The 22,490-nt window shown below is 36.2% G+C and overlaps 1 protein-coding gene across 1 annotated transcript in view; it reads left to right on the plus strand.

Moving 5' to 3' along the window:
* The first annotated feature begins 270 nt into the window (after positions 1 to 270).
* The window catches only part of fbxl7 (F-box and leucine-rich repeat protein 7), a 100,773-nt gene continuing 78,553 nt past the window's right edge, over positions 271 to 22,490 (plus strand). Inside the window, exons 1-2 of the mRNA XM_056474680.1 lie at positions 271 to 695; positions 11,415 to 11,504. Coding sequence (XP_056330655.1) covers positions 659 to 695; positions 11,415 to 11,504 — 127 coding nt within the window. The 5' untranslated portion in view covers positions 271 to 658. The remainder of the gene's footprint in view (positions 696 to 11,414; positions 11,505 to 22,490) is intronic.

Raw genomic sequence — 22,490 nt, forward strand, 5'->3', positions numbered from 1 at the left:
CCATACCTAAAATAAAAACATAAAATAATATAAAACAATGATTATGCAATTTAAAACCACTTTATGTAAAGCTCTGAATTTAGGCATATAAAAAACTTAGTTGACTTGCTGTTATATATCAAGTACTAGCTATAAAAAAATAAAATAAAATAATCAAACATTTAATTGTTAAAGAATACATGTTAAAGCAGCTTGCCACAGCATCAGGCACGGTGTTACTGTACGGGAAAGAGGAGGATATTAGGTCAAAGCGCTCGCGGCAGACGCTGGAGTAACTCATGGTAACAGATTCAGCAAGAGCGTGTGCGCGATCCTGACGCAACCAGTATCTGGTTTCCAGTCTCTCCTTCTGGAGGACTACGCGCTGTCTGGAGACGAAGAGCTCTTAACATCAAGAAAATGCATAACCGACACTTTATCTGAAGTTATTCAGCTTTTAATCTGCGGTTTGCGGAGCTGCGTTGAGTTTTAACCGATTGCTTAAAAGCTGCGCTGTACTTTTACCGTTATTCCGACTCTTCTAGCAGCACTACAGGAGCGAACTGTATTAAAACGCAGTCTTTGGCGGATATTCATCACATCTTTTCTTAAGCCGTACGTGTTTTACGCATATGGATACTTTTTCGGAGCGCAGACGGTAGATTATGCATTCCTCAGGATGGGTGCGAACAATGGGAAACAGAGCGGGAGTGAAGGTGAGTGCCAGAATCAGACTCTCTCAGACACAATGCGCCTTTTCCACTCTTAAATCTCGCTGTACAGCAGCCATAGTTGTGTCAACGTCACGATTCCCCATTATTCTCTGTGGGCAACTGTAGCCTTGCAGAGAGCTCTGTTGTATTGTACTTCATAGTTGTCATTTTGTGTCACAGCGTGAGCTTTCGAGACGTTGGAAAGGTACCCTTTAAACATGGGGAGTTGAAGACTTTCTGATGTTTCTGGCGATTCTACACTGTAAAAAACGCTCGGTTCCACACTATTCCTTCATGTTGTAGCAACACAAATCTATTAAGCTAAATTAATAATTTTTACAAATTCAAGTGGATTGAGCATAAAACACTTAAGTTGTTGCCCCCTAAAACTTAAGAGATTGAGTTGTTTTAACTCATTTTATTTTGCACAAGCAGCAAGTTTTTTTTTTTTTTTCAAATTTTTTGAGTGTATAAAGCAAGGATAGGCTCTATATATCTCCTTTTGCCAATGATTTTCAATAATGGATTATAGTGCCATATTTATTTGCTTTTTTGAAGTGGCATTGACGTTTCCTTCTAAACTTTGAATGCAGAACAGAGGTGGAATGAACGCATTTACACAGTAATTACAATTCTATACTTAAGTGCTAAAGTTGGTCAGAGCGGGCATAATTCAGTCTGGCTTTTATGAAAAATGATTTCATCACACTAATATTTGAGCAGGCACCTTTACCTTGGCAGTACAAAGACACTTTAGGATTCTGAAAAATATGCTAAAACAATTGTACATTTCTGAAATTGTTTATGGTCTCGTTATGCTTAATTGCTTTCAATGGTTGAGGATTTTGGTATTGATACTTAACCCAATCAAATCACAGGACTGTAAAACTGCAGCCAGCATTCTTTAAATGCTTTACCTTCTTTTGTGTTCAACAGAAGAAATAAAGTCATAAAGGTTTAAAACCACATGAGGGCTAATAAATTATGAGGTAATATTTACTTTTAGGTAAACTATCTTTTACAGTTTTTAAGTTGGAGATAAGTTAGTGCCAGCTAAAAGAATGGCCATTAATAATTTGAAGAGAGAAGCTGAGTAAACAAAATATCTGTTTAGTAATTTCTTAATAATAATTAGGTGAAACAGTAAATCTAAATATTTATAGTATGTTTAGTGCTTTATATACACCTATTATTATTATTGTTATAATTATAATTATTATTATTATTATTATTATTAAGCAAACCTGCTTAAACATATTTGCATATATAAGTGATGCTATCAAAGACAATATATATATATATAGCTTTATGAGAACTTAAGAGGTTTTGATTTGGAGCTAATAATAAACCACTGTGTGCCAACTGCACAATGCAAGCTGAGTGGTTTTTACTAACTAACCATCAATGGACAGTGTGTGTACTTTAATAAAGTGGGAATCACATACTATCATCTTAGCTTGTCTTCAAATCTCTAGATGTTTTTTCTTTTCATCCAGCAATATATGCCACACAGGTATACACAGCAGTGAATAGACAGCAGAGCAGATTCTGTCCTTTTAAAGGGTGGACGCTGAAGGTTGCTACTGATCATTTTCTAATAACCGTAAGCATTCATGCCAGAGATTTCACTCTCACAGAGTGACTTCTTGGCCGTGTGAGAGGGTTGTGGTCTTTTAAAGCACACCAGATTTCTCTGGAAGGTCAAGGTTTGGCCCTCAAGACTGGCATTCAGTGAGAAAACCAAGAACTTCCCACATTCAGCTCTACACTTAGCATATTTCACATTTTATCAACTTTTGCAATCTTAGATGTTATCTTTTGTAGCTGAGGTTTTCAGAAAGTGAAGCTGATTAGATCAGTTTATTACTGGTTAGATGAGTTATTTCTACTTAGGCCTTCACTTTACTTAATTTAATAAAACACAGTAAGATGAGATCAATTCTGTTGTATTCACAGGGCTACAAATTATATAAATGATTGGCTTTTATTAAATTATTTCTGTTATAAAGTAATTTAATTTATTTGTATTGTATTTTACTGGTTTTCTGTTGATTTGCTTTTGTATAATTTCATTGTCGTATAATTATTTAAATGGTATTGTATTATAAATACAATACAAATTAAATAATAATACATTTTAAAAAATAAATGAAATGATAAAAAATTAAATGTTAAAAAAACAAACATAATTTTAGTTTTAATATAAATTAGAATTATTATTACTATTCAATAATAACTAAGTACATCAGTTCAGCAGTATTTTACAGATATTATTTGCTGATAATAGCTAATATACTATAAAATATACTATAAAATATGATTGCTCATTGTTGGAATGCCAGGAGGAGTCGCAAAATGTCATTTTCAGTTTCTGTGCATTCATATGCATTATATTTAAAAAAACTGCAGTTTGTAAGCCTACAAATTATAAATGTGCACGTTAATCCATTAACAGGGCTATTGGAGTGGCTTAAATGCATTCAAATGTTAATATTTATTCCAGTGTCACTTATGCATTCATTTCTAGAGTACCGGTTGTTCTTTTACAAATGAAAGCTATTAGCCTTTAGTGCATCATGGATGTATTAAAGTGAATGTTTGCTCGTGTTTAATTTGATGACTATTTGAGCCTCCAACAGAGGAAGTCATTGTCAAAGACCATATTTTTGGGCTCAAAATAAAAACCAGAATGTTCTGGATCTGTTCCAGCGCAACCATTATTAAATCCAAACAAGTCATCCAAAGAGATCCAGTCTAATACAGCGAATTATAAGTCCGAATGTAAATCTAATAAGGGATTTTTGCTTCTCTAAAGTGCACTGATATTAAAAGGACTTCTATTTAAAATTTGTTCAATAATTATTTGATCATTTTAAGGCTTTTTTGTTTTTGCGACACTGTAATCTTCAGATCTGACTATAGGGTTGTACACTGTAAAAAATTCAACTAGCGAAATGTTGGCTTAATGAGTATTTGTTATTTAGCTGCACAAAACATGACAAAGCCATCTGGACTAATAAAAATGAGTTGTTTGAACAATTATTGAGTCAACTAAAGGTATATGATTGTTGAACTGACTTATAAATACAAGTTGACATTAAAGGAAGTTGGTCAGGAAGTTTCAGGAGTTGGCCCAAGTGTGATGCGTGAAAACAAACAGGCATGGCATTAAAATCTAAATATATACAGCATTGCTAAACCAGGAAAAACGACATATGTGCAGTTCTATTGATAACATCTTATATAGGAATTCAAGGCAATCACAAACAAATTAGCAATAGAAGCTTTAAATCTTAATAAAATAAAAGAGATTTCCTTTGGAAAAAAAAATTCGGGAAGAGCGCTAAAAAGCCACATTGATAAACACTGGAAGTATTTGGGATTCAGACAAAAAATGAAGAGATGGCATGTCCTAATGAACTGTAATAAAATGCAAGGAAGAAAGAAAGAAAGTCAAATAATATATCATTAAATTAGACACACTCCAATATAATAGATGGTAATATTTACCTGTCATATTGGTCTGTAACTCACCATTCAACCAGAAGTGGAAGAAGTGAAGCGTTAGTGATGGGAAATTCGGATCATTTTACTGACTTGGACCTTTGAGTCTCGTTCATCGAAATGAACAATTTTTTTTCAAGTCATTTCCTTCAATTTGCCAAAATAATATTTAAATGTGAGATGCTTCTAAATACATCTACAACTAGCTCACAAGCCACACTACAAACAAGCCAAAACTAGAATGCTACTATACCAACAAATAGAAAAGGATCCTTCATTGTTTACCTGGTGTTGTTGCTATCATTAACTCTGATCACCTCTTCTGACATGCCTTCAAATTTGAGTCATTCGTTCACCTGACACTGACAGTTCCATATAAGCTTAACCAATGCATACAGTCTTAGCTGGAAACATCTATGACAGGACATAATACACCTTTTGAGTCTTCGGGTTTTTGAGTCGTATATTCATCACATGACAGCATGTAGAGAGGACTCAAAACTGAAGACTTAAGAGATGAACGGATCAAATATTTTCTGGCTCTTAATGCATACAACTGGCTTCTGTCTTTCATGTGATGAACGAATGACTCAAACCTGATAGAAGACTCGAAAATAAACTAATCTTCCCTACACAAATGTGCACATGCACAAATGAACGAATCAGTGAGTATGTTTACATGGACACAAATAACCCTGGACACAATACTCTGATTAAGAGTCAGCCATGCAAACAGCAATTTTTGATTAATCTGATTAAGGTCATAATCAAACTAAACAGAAATCGGATTAAGACATGTGGAGTATGCCAATGTTTGTCACGTTATTGAAGTGCAGTACAGACATGTAACACCTTAATCTATTACCATCGTGAAGGATTTTTGCCTCATTTTGCGACAGGATAGTCTATACACACACAGCTGTCTCTGCATAAAGACTGTTAAAGACTTCTCTGCACCTACCCAGTCAGTGTAGGACCACAGACACCTACATCATGAAATACAGAGTTTTTTTCCGATATGGCACGGTATCAAATTACATATAAACTACACTCTTCCAGCAGTTATGCTCACATCCAATATCTTGTTTGTCTTGGGGGCATGCATGAAATGTTCCTGAATGAAAGTGAAAGTGCCAAACTGCTATTAAATTTTGCAAATTAACAGTAAAACACCCGAAATTACATGAAACTCTGGAGGAGTGTGGATAGTGTGGTGACGCAATGACATTAATCGATCTATGTGCTATAACATGTAAAACGGGATCATGTAAGGAACATTCAAAAAGCAACTCATGGAAACACCTTAATCATATTATTGTCTTATTAATTAATTAATTCATTTTCTTTTTGGCTTAGTCCATTTATTAGTCTGGGGTCACCACAGCGGAATGAACTGCCAAATTATTCAGCATGGATGCCCTTCCAGCTGCAACCCATCACTGGGAAACACCTATACACTCTCATTCACACACATGCACTACGGTCAATTTTAGCATACCCAGTTCACCTATAGCACATGTCTTTGGACTTGTGGAGGACACCAGAGCACACGGAGGAAACCCATGCAAACACGGGGAAAACAAGCAAACTCCACACAGAAATGCCAACTGACCCAGCCGAGGCTCGAACCAGTAAGCTGTATAGAAGTGTCTTGAAAAATATCTAGTTAAATATTATTTGCTGTCATCATGGCAAAGATGAAAGAAATCAGTTATTAGAAATGAGTTACTAAAACTATTATGTTTAGAAATGTGTTGAAAAAATCTCTCCGTTAAACAGAAATTGGGGAAAAAAAAATTAACGGGGGCAAATAATTCAGGGGGGCTAATAATTCTGACTTCTGACAACTGTATACAATGAAAAATCTGAAAATATTAAGAGTAAGACCAATTTATTTAAAAATATTTTCAAAATAAAACATTTTTGAACACCAAATCACCTTTTTAAAAAGGTTTTCCATAATATATTTCAGATCCTTATTTAGCATACTTTCTTGTTTTTTGTTTTGTTTTGTACAAAAAAAAACAGAATCAAGTGAATTAGTGCAACAGGATGTTTGTTTAATTTATTTGGAAACCAGCAATGCTGTGTGTGTAAGCCATTATTTAAAACGGTCATTCTTTAAATGACTTTAACAGTCATTATTTAAAACGGTAAAAACATGGTCAACCGTTTGGTAGAGGGGAAGTCGAAGGGTTAAGGTGTTTACATGTCTGTACTGCACTTTAATAATGCGACTAAAATTAGCATATTAATCAGATTTCCATTTAGTTCGATTATGACTTTAGTTGTATTAAAGGGCACCTATGGTAAAAAATCTACTTTTCAAGCTGTTTGGACAGCCATATGTGCATGTATGGTGTATAGACTGTCTTATTGGGGTGATATAAGCACACCCAATTTTCAATTTAACAACATAAAAAACGGTGGACCAATTGGAGCAGTTTTCAAACCGACCGCAACTTTACGTAGGAGTGCGGTCCCCCCGCCCACCAATATTGATTGACAGGTGCTTCATCATATCGTCAGTTTGTTGATTCACGTCCGCCATTTTCAGTTTGAGTCAAAGCGATATCACTAAAGGAACACGCTAGCTCTATTTTTAGATGCAAGGCTCATTGGGCTCAACACAAGATCAATATTCTCCACATTATCGCTCTAAGCGGAATTATTGGTTGTATCTTTAGGTAGGTTTGCAAACATGTGTACTTCTCATCGAGTCTACCTTATACTTCAGCCGTTTGCATTTCTCGCGATCCCAGAAGCTCCCTGTGATCTTAACTAGCATGCGTTTTAGAATTCTAAACATAGGTTTCTATCAGGGTAGACTCAAGTCGACGGCTGGGCGCCGAGAACCGCTGCAGAAACCTATGTTTAGAATTCAAAAATGCGTGGCGCGAAGATTCGGCACACTTAATGTTTCTGCCGCGCCACAGATAGTGTCTGGTGTGCCGTGCTGCAGCTTCGAGCGGCGCATCCGGTGACTCAGTCAAAGTTAATTCAGTTAGCGTGGTTATTAGTTTCTGTGTACAAGCTCGGCACTTGAAACTACCACACAGTTGGCTGTAAAACTGTACAAAGACACATATGATTTTGTACTCCTGCTCCTTCTCTCAGTCTGCCTGTCTGTGTTGCAAACACAGAGCAGGTGAGCTCATGGCCCCGCCCCCTTGTTACGTTGGGCGGGAAGCCGAAACTAGTCTACATGTGAAGCAACACACCCCTAAATCAGCAAACTGTGGACACGCCCCCAACATGACACTTTTTAACACATTATAATAAAAAAATCTGAATTGTGTTTTAAACTGAACCTAAACTGGCACACTCAGAAGAACCATAATATTAATATTAAATCATAAAAAAGAGGCAAACTATGTGCCTTTTAAGGTAATCAAAAATCTATGTTTACATGATGTTTATGGATTATTGGTGTCCATGTAAACATACTGAATTTTTTAAAAACACGTGGATATAAAAATGCTAACGATATGATAAAGCTTTCAAACCCTAATGCAGGTATACTGTTACAACCCTAGAACCGATGTAGATAGTCTTTCACCTCACATATAAAAATAGGAATAAACTACATAGTTTTTACGGTGAACACCTTGCTCCTCATAAATAGGCCCTGCATTCATAGTTTGTACCATAAACATAATTGGTGCTTGTTATCTTTAATGATTTTGTTTTCTTGGCAATCTTATGATTTACATTCACACTTTTGTAGAATTCCAGCAATGTAACGTTTCTTCAGTCAATTAATCTCATCAGCAGCGCAGCACATTCTTCACAGACAATGAACAATAAACAATGCTTGTGATGCAATCAGACGTCACATTCAGTGTTGGTGTCGGAGCAAGATTCCTTTTTGGTCCACCGATCATTTATATAAAAGGCCAGGCCTAAAACGTCTTTAGTGATATCACTAGGAGACTATTTAGTGAAAAACAGGTTTGTTTACAGAGCAAAACACATTTTTCTCTCAGCATGTGGAAGCTCCATCGGTCAGGCCATTTATGGTCAAATCAAAGCTGATGCGAACTCTGCTTGTGTTTGCTCTCTCGTGGAGCCTGTAAACATGCCTCGTGTGTGACCTGAAGTGCCAGAGAAACAAACAGGAGTGTTTAGGAAACTTTCACACCCCTACATCTTGAGTTATCCACATGGTTATTATTGTTGTTGAGTTTTAAGTTTTTATTTTAACAAATGTAAATTTGACTTTAGTTCATTACATTCATGATTTTGTTCATTCTTTATTTTCAGTTTCAGTCGTTTTAGTTTATACACGTTTTTAGGAGAGTTAAAGGAAGACAACTAAAGCAATGTTTAGTGTTTGCCACCTTACATCAACTCTTATATAAATCTCCTAGTATTAAAGGACACCTATTTTATCCCTTTTTAAGATGTAAGATACGTCTTTTTTTTCTCGAAAATGTGTCTGTAAAGTTTCAGCTCAAAATACCTATCAGATTATTTATTATACCTTTCAGAATCTGGAAAATTTGAGATGTTAAGACATTGTAGCTGTTTTTGTTGCCTGAACCTTTAATGCAAATGAGCTGGTTATCACATGTGTGTCAGAGCCGTAGCCGTGTGTCTTGCATCCTCGTTTTCTCGTGTAACATCATCAACCGCCAAAGTTCAGACTCAAGACCGCAAAAACAGAGGATGCATGAAAGTTACCGGATGTGTTCTTGGTATCAAGGATACAACGATACAGACTTGAGCACTGAACTTGCTCCCAGAAGTCATTGCGACTGAATAAAGGAGGTGGGAAGTGCAGCATTTAATATAGATTCATTATTAAAGTTCAGAGATATCACTTATTTACCTCAGGAGTTTCCCTAAATGAGACAGTCAAAGTAAACGTTAACATGAAAGTCTTAATAGAGGCATAAACACATTAAGGGAGTTTATTTGCTGAAATTCGTATTAAAATTTGTTTTATTTGTATTTCTGTTAAAAATGATTGATGGTCATGTGACCATCAGTAAGAACGCAGCATCTCATTTCTCACAGGACGTGTTCTCTGTTCTCGTGGTCTCCCGAGTTCGTTCTTCCGAGGTGACCTGGCAAGACTGGTCTTAACAAGAACGCAAGTGCATTATCTGCATTCTTGGAATTGAGAAACAGCCATAGAGATCACTGTGATGGGTGTAGCTTCTCCTGCTGTGTCCCACATAGATAAACAGTACAGTGACAGGCAAGAATGAAGCAGATCTTCCTTATTACAGTAAGAACTGTCCCAATGGTTATTTGATGTATTTGTTGTGGAATTAATTCAAGCCTTTCTGCAACGGTGAGTCGCACACAATGTCGTTATGAACGCACACATGTTTAGCCTTGCATTGTTTTTGCACAGCAAATGTTATAGGATACATGTTAATATCCACTGCTGTATGGACATCCTTTATGTTAATGTACAAAATAAACCTGATTTAAGTTCACAAACCGGGATTGAAGCATCTTCTTTTATAATTGTACTGACACTATGCGGCTGTGGTGATGAATTATGTACTGTCTTTTCTTTATTACAAACATGCACTGATTTAAAATCGTTTTAAACTTGTAAAACCTATTCTTGAGGTGCAGCTGATCATAGAGAGCTAAACAGATCTTTTTATCCCAGTTGCTTTGTGCACGTCCTATCTTGTTGATATGATTATACGCTTTACTATGGAGTCATGTGGCTGTCAATCAATTCGGTGGGTGGGGAAACTGCACTCCTGCATCACGTTGCGGTGGGCCTCAAAATGGGAGGGATTTGGATCCTATTTAACATTAGGAAATTAAAAAAAGAGACTTATTGTGTTTATATCACCTCAATATGACTGTGGACACACTATACTGTACCTACACACAGTTCTGTCCAATTAGCTTAAAAAAGTAGATTTTCATTATAGGTGCCCTTTAAAACAAAAATAATTATTTGAACAGACACTCAACCCAAAAGCACACAAATGTATCTCTAAATAGTCGCAGGTCAGATTTTAACCACAGAATGATTCCTTATTAATTCCATAAACGATTATTATTTTTGCTAAATTGCTTCTTTTATTTCAGTTAGTTTTTCAGTGACTGCCCAGCAAACATTTTTTGTTTTTAAAGGATGTCTAATAGATGTCTAATAGACGTCTTAACATAGTCGTCTTGGCTAAAACAAGGCTAAATTTGAGCTGTCAGTGAAAATCTAATAGACATCTAAGAATAGGCCAAAACTAGACTAGTCATCAAATAGACAGACATGAATGACTACACATATAAAGTCTGTCTAATCCGTCTATTTGACGACTAGTCTAGTTTTGGCCTATTCTTAGATGTCTATCAGATTTTCACTGACAGCCCAAGTTTAGCTTTGTTTTAGCCAAGCTTTCTACATAAAATAGTTTGCTGGGTATTGTTAATTTTAGTTTTTCATTATTAAAAAAATCCAGTTACTAAAATGTTTTTTACCAAACAGTTTTACTCTTAGTATTAGTTTTTGTTTACTAAAATAAAGTTTTTAAAAAGTTTTTCTGCTGGGTAATCAGCTGCGTCGATAAATCAGAAACAAACAGCAATCGTTACACGCTAATCAAATTCCAAATTGGAAGAAACACGAGTCTTGGGTTTACGATACATCTTTCCTAATTTGGAATCAACCTTTCAGATGTTGTAAAACAAAAGGCTTCTCAGCTTTCCAAGTAACGTCATCATCCCCTCTAAAAAAGTTGTTTTTTTTGTTCTCCTCTAGTAACTCTAATAGTCTTGTTATAATATGATGTTTTTTTCAATCGAATAGTACCACTTGTACACTTAATTTGAGTTTAGCTGGGTTTGTGTTTCTTTGGCCTCGGTTTTCCCTGTAATGTGATTTGTAGAGAGCTTCAGTTTTCAGCCTCTGCCATTGGGGAGTATCTGTGGGAGGCATCTGGTTTGTTATTCTAAGTTTGTGATGGACAGAAAGAGAATGGCCGGCATTTATCCTGTGATTTGGTGAATGCTGTGGCATTCATTTCTTTCGAACATTACACAGTCATCCTTTTTATTTTAATCATACATTCTTTACTGATTATTAATACACTGTTTTGTCTACTGTGAGCAAATATATATAACACACAGAGTTTTGCTGAGTGCATGTGTATTATTTTACTCTTTCATTAGCTTTTTAAGACGAATATTGATTCTGCATTTGTGCGGGTGTCCTGACGTGTCCTGGGGTGTTCTCTGTGATTTTAGGGAAAGGCAGTTCCAGTATTTCCTCCGACCTGAGTTCAAGTACGGATCAGACATCAACCAAAGCTCCAAAGAATGCAGCTACCAGTGAAGGTAGGCATATGGTCCTCATTAACCATCACTAGCAAGCCCCTTCGCTTTCCTTGTTTTGCTCCTTTTGACTCCTTGATTATTTTGATGGAGCTTTTTTAGTTTGAGGCTGTAAAAACTCGAAAATAATCTCACCGTCATACACACTGTGGAGAACAGGGTTTCTTTTTATATCCCTTTTCTGCCTTTTACAATCTAGTCTTCGAATCTGGTCCAAATCCTTAGTGGTGTTTAGAGCGTGCCTTGAGGGGAAGAATCTGACTGGGTGTGTTTGGGTGCATTGTGTGAATGTGAATGAAAACAAATAGACGTGCAGTTGTGATCTGAGTTTCTTTTGTAGGAATAGTAACTGAGTTTGGTTTATCTGAACAAATTCATTGTTATGTATTTAAACTCTAAACTACAAGCAGTGTTGTGCTAGTTACTGAGAAATAGTCACTTCATTCAAAAAGTAACTCAATTACTTTATCAATAACTTACACCAAAAAGTAATGTGTTACTGTTAAAAGTAATTTTAAAGTTAATTTTACAAAAAACATTTTAATGCTCCCATTAATGCCCTTATAATGTCACTTCAGTGCTGCATGAAATATACACCGTTGATCAACTTCACGTTTTTTTAATTGATTTGTATTCTAACAACTAAAACACAAGACAAACCTAAACATAAAGTCATTTTTAAACACTAATTTATTTACGTCAGACCAGAAGTTCAAAAATAAAAATATCCCAAGGTGATAAACCAGCTGAATAATCTATTCAGAAACAAAAAGTCCAAACTAAAGTTGCTTCAGCGTCTAAAAAAAGTTGTATTTAAACATGTTCTTTTACAGCTTGAGTATGAAAACTAGCAACAATATACAACAAACACAAAACCTTTATCAAAGAAATAAATGAAAGTAATCTGAATTATCATTCAGAATCAATTTGGTGAAACTCAGCACCAAAAAACTGCTACTATAGACAACCATAAATTTTATGCATTTTAAACAAAACAAAAACATAACAGCTGTTCAAAAATGAAATCAATGAGCAGTTTTCAAACTAACCACAAATAAACGTGGTATGTCAACAACTTATGGAAAGTAAGCTGTTTATATTCAAAAGTGCAAAATCTGCTGTTGTATAACAGCTGTAAAATATGTAAAACAATAAAAATATAAATCACAGCATTTTTTATTTATTCTGAGCCATAAAACACTGTACATTTCAAGAGTTCACACTTAGCTCACGATTTATACATAGCTTGTTTGGCGTGCTGTCCCGGGAGAGAGCCCTGAGCTCAAGGTATCCTCGAGCCCAGGGCTCCCTCCTTTCACAGGGCGAGGGGAGACTGAGCTCAGGTCGATCTGAAACTCCCCCGCTGCTGAGGCCAAGGTGAACTTCCTGAGAGTAAGACATTAGAAAAAGATTTAGGCTTATTTTATCAATAATATAGAGCACATTTGCATGGTGGGAGGAAACCAGGGAACCCGGGGGAAACCCACACGGAGAACATGCAAACTCCGCACAGAAACACCAGATGGCCTAGTGAAGACCCAACGCCATTGGTATTCTTGCTGTGAGGCAAACGTGCTAGTCATTAGGCCACCGTGCCGTCCATTCTTGATAAAGGTGGAAGAAGGGGAGGAGGGGGGTTTCTTCCAGACGGAGATAGTTGTAGAGAGGAAATGAGGATATATATAGTGACTTGGGATCCTTTGATTGGAGGATCATGATTAGCTAATGTGGACCAGCTGGGTCAATCATGAGCACATGCTCCTCTCGAAATTAGTTCAACATTTAAACTTCACTTAATTAACGTCTTCTGAAATATATACACCGTGTCTACTAAACTAATCAATTTTGTTATTCAGATAACAAATGTGTGCTTATTTATTTGAAACAACAAACATGGTGGTATTAGTAATAATAATTAATAGTAGTAACATTAAAAGGCTCTCGGTCTCTCTCGCGCACACACTCGTCTACCTCGTGCACATTCTGTCTCTTTCGCAAGCACACTTGGCCCAATCGCAATTCTACTTTTGTACCCCTTGCCCTTTCCCTTGGCCCTTGAAACAGAGTGTGAGGGGGAAGGGCTTCAAATTTTACCACTAAGAAATGGGACAGCACTACAGCACCTGCACACGTCATCATATGTCATCGTGATATTTGCTTCATATGAGATCAGACGATCGTGACTGCTGTAGTTATTCCAGTTGTGTTGTTTTTTGGTATTTATTTTCAGGAAATCACTGAAGGCATATATTATGTTATAAATATAAGATTGTAACTGTACTGTGCATTTACACAGTGGCCATATTCACCTATGTAAACACAAGAAAAGAACATGAACGATCTAATGTGGCAATAAGATCATAACTGTACTGTGCATTTAGACAGTGGCCATATTAACCACACCAAAAACAACATAAACATTATAGCAGACACTGTAAAAAGCCTATTCCCAGCCACTAGACATTACTGATAGGGTATTTGAGTGTCATTGAGTGTAAGAATGTTGTGGGACTGCTATACAGGAGTTATTATTATGGATTATAGATCGCGAAATTTAACAGCTTTTATTTTAGAGTTTCTTTTAAAAAGCATGACGGTAAAACACAAACGCGGTTATGAATATATTAAAACATGTCTGTTTGTTGTAAAAATTCGTAATAATGACAAAAAATACTAATTTGTGGATCTCCTGACTTCTGGGTGCAGCGATCCTGCCGTTGTGGCTGGTGTATTCTGGGAAATTTTCTTACCCCTTGGTTTTGAGTGTGGTCCTGAAAAATCTTCGTTCGAAGGGGTATTTACCCCTTGCCTTTAGCCCTACGCCTTCAAGCTAAAGAGAATTGGGACACCCCTACCCCTTTTACGGGAGTGCGCAAAATGAGGGGTAGGGGTAAGGGGAAGGGCTAAGGGGTAGAATTGGGATTGGGCCTAAATGTACCATTGCAGTGTTAGCTTTCAGATCATAAATTGTTTGTTTAGAGATGCAGTATTTGTGTGTTGTGAATGCAAAACTGCATTCAATTGATGAAAAGTGACAATATGGACATTTAAAATGTTATAAAAATATTTCAGTTTTTAAATAAATTCGCCTTGATAAATAAGGGACAAAAGCCGAAGGAAAATGAATGAATGAATCCTGCTATATTATATCTAAAAGCACTTTTCCTCTATTGTGCCAAAGCTTTCTCAATGCTGAACCGTTCCATTCTGTGCCGAACTGGGCCAGACAGCACAGATACAATTTCATTTCCTATTTGTGCTGTTGTTATCCTGTTGGATGCGATATGTAAGTTTAAGCTTTTTAAAAAAATTTCCCAGCACGGTTTGTAACTTTTTAAAATTTCTTTCTCCACCAGAGACTTTTAAAAACATTTTCGTTTCTCTTTGTACCTTGTAGTTGTTGCTGTAGTTTTCTCTCTGCCCAAAAATCAATGAGCTCAAATGTTTCCACCACAGACCAAACTGTATCGGACATTTTTTATGTTAATCGTAGTGTTGTTGTTTACTTGTCTGATGACTAGCGCACTTCCATTCTTGCCAGCTGTTGTAGCTTGGATACAGAGCCGCAACGTCAACATACAGAATTTATCAGCACAGTTCAGGGGTGCGTTTCCCAAGCAACAACATAACTAGTGGCTGAACCTATCCTATGCATCATTTGAACCATGTTAGTTATAACTAGGGCCAGACAGAATCTGCAGACATTTCTTGATATTTCTGCGAAGAATTTTGTTAAAAATCTGCTGATTTATGCGTAATTATTTTGGGAGTGTCATAATTCAACCTATTCTATATTAAATATAATAAATATTTAATATAGAATATTATATAGGTTTATAATTAAATCCTATCCTATTTCTATATATGAAATAAAAAATAATACCTTTTAAAATTTTATTTAATGTTTACAATGCAAATCCAATTAGATCCACTTTATTTGGTAAACAAAGTGAGTTTCTCATATAATATCTCTACTAAAAGACAGAAAATATTACTTTACAAACTATATTGTAAATAAATTATCTAAATATTTACACATTAGTCATTAATATTACTGAAATAAATTTAAAAACTGAATGAATATAAGTTTACACACATTTACACATATAAATAAATAGAATCAATGATGGGCTGAAAATCTGTGGAAATCTGCACTCCATAATGATGCTCTAAATGGGGCAGAGTAACAACTTCTTTAGAGAAAATTACCATCATTTTTCATATAAAATTATATTGTTTTACAGACATGCACGTAAAAAAATCCAATATTAGTTTTAGTAAAAACATGCACTCGTTTTCTAAATTAACTGTAATATATGTAAACGGCACATATAGGGCCAATATAGGTTTTCTTTACAAATATTATTGAGATTATGCCATATTCTATGCTAAAACATAAAACTACTTAGCTAACACTCTAATCTTATATATAAATCATATAAATTGTTTATGGTTGTAATTTACAGTAGACTATTTATTAAAAAAGTAATAATGTTAATAATAATTATCATCATCATCTTTATTGTTATTTTATTATTATTAAGTAGGATATTGTTTATTTTGTTTTTTTTACTAACCTACTATAAATTAAACCTACTATACCTTAAACCTACTATAAATTAAACCTACTATACCTTAAACCTACTATAAATTAAACCTACTATACCTTAAACCTACTATAAATTAAACCTACTATACCTTAAACCTACTATAAATTAAAAGCATTAACCTATGCTATATATTTATGCTTTCACAAGCTTTGGAGGTGTAACGTAAATTCCACTTTTAAAGAATAGTCACATATAGCTTTCGTCATGAGCCACGGCTGCGTTCAAAATGTCATAAATGTTTTCAAAGTGCACTTCGAAGGAAGTGCAATTTTTAATATGGAGATTGCTAAAACTGAACTGTAAAAATACTTTGAAAGCAAATTACACCTAAGAGTGATGATTTTAATGTTTTTTTTTTCTTTAAATCATTCCAAGTTTAAATGTTGGAACGTTCTGAATGAATAGGGCATAGGGGGGATAACTGGGTATAGAACGCAACCGGGAACCATGCTTAACTACAGCAGTTCGTTGGAACAACGGATTTGGGAAACACTAAATCAACAAACTATGTTTGTAACGACAGAACTTGCGACCTTAGTTGGCTAACGATGGTTTTCGGAAACGCACCCCTGCACAGTTGTCTAACCATACAGAGAATTCCAAGCTGAGAATGGTTTGTAATCGTGCGGCGCTGTTCCAGGCTCAGTGGAGAAAGAACCATAACCATACCAAACTGTTCTTAGAACGGTACGGCACGATAGTGGAAAAGTGGAGGATTCCTGATGGGACTAAGCCGATGGAAAATCAATAAATAAATTATCAGCAAATAAGCATAATATAACTTCTGAAGGATCATTTGACACTGAAGATTAGAAATGCAGCTTTGCCATCCTAGGAATAAATTACCATCAATGGTTAATAACAGAAAACATCTGTTTGCTTTGTTTTGGCTCAAATAAATATAGCCTTTCAGCCTTAGAATGAATCCTTCAGTGAAGACAATAGAAACCTTTTTATAAACATTTCAAACAAACGAGCCATTATCAGATGTAAAGCATATAAAAATGTCAGTATCTATCTTCTGCAAAACTCGACTTATAAAACTGACGACTCATCCTACACTACACAATATATTATCCAATGTGCTGTACTGTAGAATGAGAATGCTCCTCCCCTGAGTACCTTCTGCAAACAACCAACAAGCATCAAATCAGCTTCATAAACAATACCCAGAAATAGAAGTTTCCTGTCCAAAACTTCCTGTTTCAATAGGAAGTAATATATCAACACAGGAAAGAAACATGCTCTATAAATATAAAGGTAAATAGAAAATAATATGAGAATGAACAGACAGCCGTCTGCTTTTCTCAATGTTTGTGGCTGTACATGGACTCGGCTGGGAACATGAAGTAGACATGTGCAAGTGTGGACGTCCTCGGAGCCAACCTGTGGTGTGTGTGTGTGGTTGCGGCCTGCTGTATATCCAACCCTCACTCGCTGAGAGCAGATCTGGTCTCTCCTCAGCCTGTCCACAGTAATGTCAGAGTGGTTCTTCCAATGGCTGCCTCTGCGGCTTTGATTTACACCAACTCCGCCTTAAACACTGCTGATGGGAAGATGCTGCAGCCACTGCTCAGCACACAGCGCATAAGCCATTGTCTCTCTCTCTTCAACTACAATTTGGTCTTGAGGTTTGAAAGGGGCTCAAATGATGCATTTTCATGTTTATGTTTTCTTTAGTTGGTTATGTTGCTGCAAAGTTACAGTTTAAAGTCCCTAACAAGAGGATTTATTTTGTATCTAAAAGAGCAACATGATCCAGACCTGCTGAAAACGTCTTGATTGAATTGTCTCTCGCATATCTACGTCACTATGTAAAAATATTTGCATAATGTCACCCGAAAGAAAGAAGGTCTGGTTTCGGGAATGGCATTAGTGTTGTTGACGCCATTTTGTGGGAATGCAGTGTTTTTGTTAGGAACACTTTATTTGGCCCACTGAAAATGAGGCTTAATACAAACTGTTTCATATCCAGAACAAGTATTAAGCATAGTAAAGTAGATTTTTATACTGGACATTTGTTAGACATTTACTTTTGTTTTTAACAATAAATTGTGACATCATAAAATACTGGCAGTTCAGTGATGTAGTTTTTTTCAGTTCAAGCACATAAAGTATTGTTTTTAAAGTCATTCAGATATTCGATATTGTAATTGTTTAAAGCAGTGGTTCCCAAAGTGGGGGTCGCTTCGAGATTTCAAAAATCGAATCAATTTTAACTAACTGTAAAATTACTAGATTTTATCCATAACCTACAGAAGATTAAAATTGTTAAATTAAATAACAACATACAAATAATAAGTTAATTAATAAATTTGGTTTCCATTGGATTGTGACTCCTGGGTTTTTTTACATTAACTTATCCCCACAGCAATAGTATCATTTGCAACAGATTGATTTTTCTTTCTGACACCTTTATAGCACTCAAATACATTAAAAATAAATACAGGCGACTGAACACGGAGGATGAGCTCCAGTTGTGGTCTACAAAATTAATCCAAGAATAGACTTGTGCTGTAAACATTGTACCGACCAGTCTCATTAGGTGCGGTTAATTATAAATTAAAGAAATATAAATGACTAAAAAATATAGTATACGTATATATAGTTAGATTGTTGCACTTTTTTGTGCCTATTGGTGTGTGTGAGGCATTGCATTCAACAATTGTATGTTAAAACCACCTCAGAAAATAGTGGGGGACATAGGCTTTGTTATTTTGGGGGTCATGGGCTGAAAAGTTTGTGAACCCCTGGTTTAAAGCACCAAAAATGTCAAACTCATGTCAAACATGATCCCAACATGATCAAAGTGAGTGTCTTGAAGGTGTAAAATGACCACCAGTTACATTTATTTATGAAACCATTCAGTTTATTTGATGAAATATTGATATGCAGCATAGTGGAATAATAAATTGCTTTATCCATTCATTTTCTTTTTGGCTTAGTCCCTTTATTACTCATGGGTCGCCACAGTGGAATGAACCGCCAATTTATCCAGCACATGTTTTACGCAGCGGATGCCCTTTCAGCTGCAACCCATCACTGGGAAACACCCATACACTCTTTTACACTCATACTCTACGGACAATTTAGCTTATTCAATTCACCTATAGCACATGTCTTTGGACTGTAGGGGAACAGGACCTGGAGGAAACCCACGCAAACCCAGGGAGAACATGCAAACTCCACAAAGAAATGACAACTTACCCAGCCTGGGCTCGAACCAGCGACATTCTTGCTGTGAGGTGATTGTGCTACCCACTGGGCCATCGTGACACCCCATAAATTGCTATATATAAAAAAATATATATTGTTGTGTTCGGAACAATATTAGAGTATTATTATGTAGAGTATTTTGAGACAAAACTTTACAGACAAATTGTGGGAAGACCAGGGATTATAAAAATGTTATTTGTTTGTTTGTTTATTTATTTGCCTTTTTTGTCTTTGAGATAATTTGGGTACATTTATGTTCTTGAGGATGTTGATTAATGTACACGGTCCCTTGTTCTGAAATAAAATACTTAAAATATTTGAAACAAGAGGCCTCGGCTGGGTCAGTTGGCATGTCTCCCCATGTTGCATGTTCTCCCCGTGTTCGCGTGGGTTTCCGCCGGGTACTCTGGTTTCACCCACAAGTCCAAAGACATGTGGTATTGGTGAATCGGGTAAGCTAAATGGTCCGTAGTGTATGTGTGTGAATGGGAGTGTAGATGTTTTCCAGTGATGAGTTGCAGCTGGAAGGGCATTCGCTGCATAAAACAAATGCTGAATAAGTTGGCGGTACATTCCGCTGTGGCAACACCTGATTAATGGAGGGACTGAGCCAAAAGAAAATGAATAAATAAATGAAACAAGACATTATTATATATACAGTATTTTGCCTGCTGCTGCATCTGTGCTCTGTCAGCATCTCTGTGTTCTGTTAATATCCTGTGTTCTGAGTTTGTAATATTTCCACACAAATGACAATTTAGAAAACCAAAGCAATTCAGTTTGTGTTCAAGTCCAGAACAGACATCGGCCAAAATAAAACAAGGAACGGCCTGTGCTGATTTATGGCTAGTCTGTGCATCTTTATATAACTTTCTCTTCTAAAGAACACAACATATTGAAGGACTGTTTTATCCATAAACACTATAAAAAATGCAGGGTTTCACACAATTCCTTTATATAAGGGCGGCACAGTGGCTCAGTGGTTAACACTGTCGCCTCACAGCAAGAAGGTCACTGGTTTGAGTCCTGGCTGGGCCAGATGCCGTTTCTGTTAGAGTTTGCATGTTTTCCCGGTGTTTTTGTGGGTTTCCTCTGGGTGCTCTTGTTCCCCCCCACAAGTCCAAAGACCTGCGGTAAATGTTGAATAAATTAAATTGAATTAATTGAATAAATTAAATTGGCTGTAGTGTGTGTGTGAATGAGAGTGTATGGGTGTTTCCCAATAATGGGTTGTGGCTGGAAGGGCATCCGCTGCGTAAAACATATGCTGATATGTTGGCAGTTCATTCCACTGTGGGGACCTTTGATAAATGAGACTAAGCTGAAGGAAAGTAAATGAATGAATGAACATAAAACAAATGAGTTGTCCCAAAAAAACCTTAAGAATTGTGTTGGTACAACTCATTCTAAATAAGTAGATTAAACAAGCAGCAAAAGTCATTTTTGAGTATAATACAAAGTGAATTGGGTAAAAACAATGCTTTATTCCACTGAAAAAAATCTAAATTCTTTTCAGAAAATTGTGTTTTTGAGAGAAAGGAAATACAAAAAAGGATTAAAATGACATGAGGGTGAAAAAAAGCTTTCATTTCTGGGTAACCTATCCCTTCAAAAGTGCTCTTTTTATGTTTGTAAGTTCAGTTAATGCTGCTGACACAACTTGCTTAGCTACAAATCGGCACATTGAACCCCTCAAACAAACACTGCGATATTAAACTTGGCGAGGAGAAAAGATTTCAACATCAGACAAATTACACGCTTCACTTTTAAATGCTGTGTTACACGTGACATATTTACAACTTGCAGGATGATTTAGATACGTCAGAACCAAATTAGCAAAGTCTCAATTTATTCGAAGCTCGAAACAAAACCCACATAAATTGTGGGTGGTCAGTCGGTCTCCACATGTTTGCATTTTACAAGGCCCGTTTGTGAAATGTATTGTGGACAAACTCGGGAGTCCTTTTTTTAGATTAGCACAGACTACATTTTTGTCTCCTGAGTTATTTCATTTGAATTCGCATATGTGGCTCTCATTGTTTGCCACTCCAGGGATGGAAAAGTCCAGGCTCTCATTTGCTCCATAGTGAGTCATCTAGCCGTATGGTGTATCAAACGGCCTTCAGTAAGATTGACTGGTTAGAAGTGGGCAGAGCGGCTTTAGAGCTGTCAGATAGCATTGTTCAGAGAAACGGCCCTTTCCTACCAGCACTTCCTCCCTGATAACCCCACAAGAGCTTGAGCCCTGATGCTCCTGCTGTTCTGTGTTTTTATTGCCGAGTAAAAGCATATGTCAGCTTAAAATGGTCAATGCTGTATAGTTTCATTTGAGAATAATCCTTCTTGAAGCTATTTATATGGCAGATTTGGCATGAGCGGGCCTTACAGTGGTCTTAAGCTGTTGTTTATGCCCCCCGCTTTGCTCCACTGAACATTCCAAGTGTGATTAAATAGGTTACAGTGAGCAGTTCAGTTTTACACGCTCAAAGATAACTTACTTTATCTGGAATGTTGCAGTTGACTCTTATCGGCCTGATCTTGAGGAACCTCTGAGCTCCATCACGAGTTGCATAATGCTATTTTTATTAGGTATTATTATTTTTATTAGGTTGCAGTCATGTGTGCTTTTACATTACTTAAGTTTACTTATTTAAATGAACTTGAAGTACACTATTAAAATAGCTGTAAAATTTTAAGTATTATTGGCAATTTTGGTTTACAGTAATACTGTCAAATTTACAAGTGCACTGTAAATTAACAATTACAACTGTGCTGTAGTTTAATACTGCCTGTAATAATGTAAAAATTGCCAGTAATACTGTAAAATTTAATTAATTCCTTACATTTATATAGCACTTTTCTGGACACCCAAAGCGCTTTACACATTGGGAGAAATCTTAATGGCCAGGATTAAACCCCTACTCGTTCTAAGGACATCCTAGGATTTTTAACAACCACAGAGAGTCAGGACCTCAGTTTAACATCTCATCCGAAAGACGGTGCTCACTGAGTATGATATATATAGCAGTGTAGAGCCCCCATCAGTATACTGGGGCATTAGGACCCACAAAGATTGCCCCCTGCTGGTCTCACCAATACCACTTCCGCCAGCAACCATAGCTTTCCCATGTGGTCTCCCATCCAGGCACTGACCAGGTACAGC

The sequence above is a fragment of the Danio aesculapii genome, chromosome 2, assembly GCF_903798145.1.
Source record: "Danio aesculapii chromosome 2, fDanAes4.1, whole genome shotgun sequence".
NCBI classification, from domain to species: domain Eukaryota; kingdom Metazoa; phylum Chordata; class Actinopteri; order Cypriniformes; family Danionidae; genus Danio; species Danio aesculapii.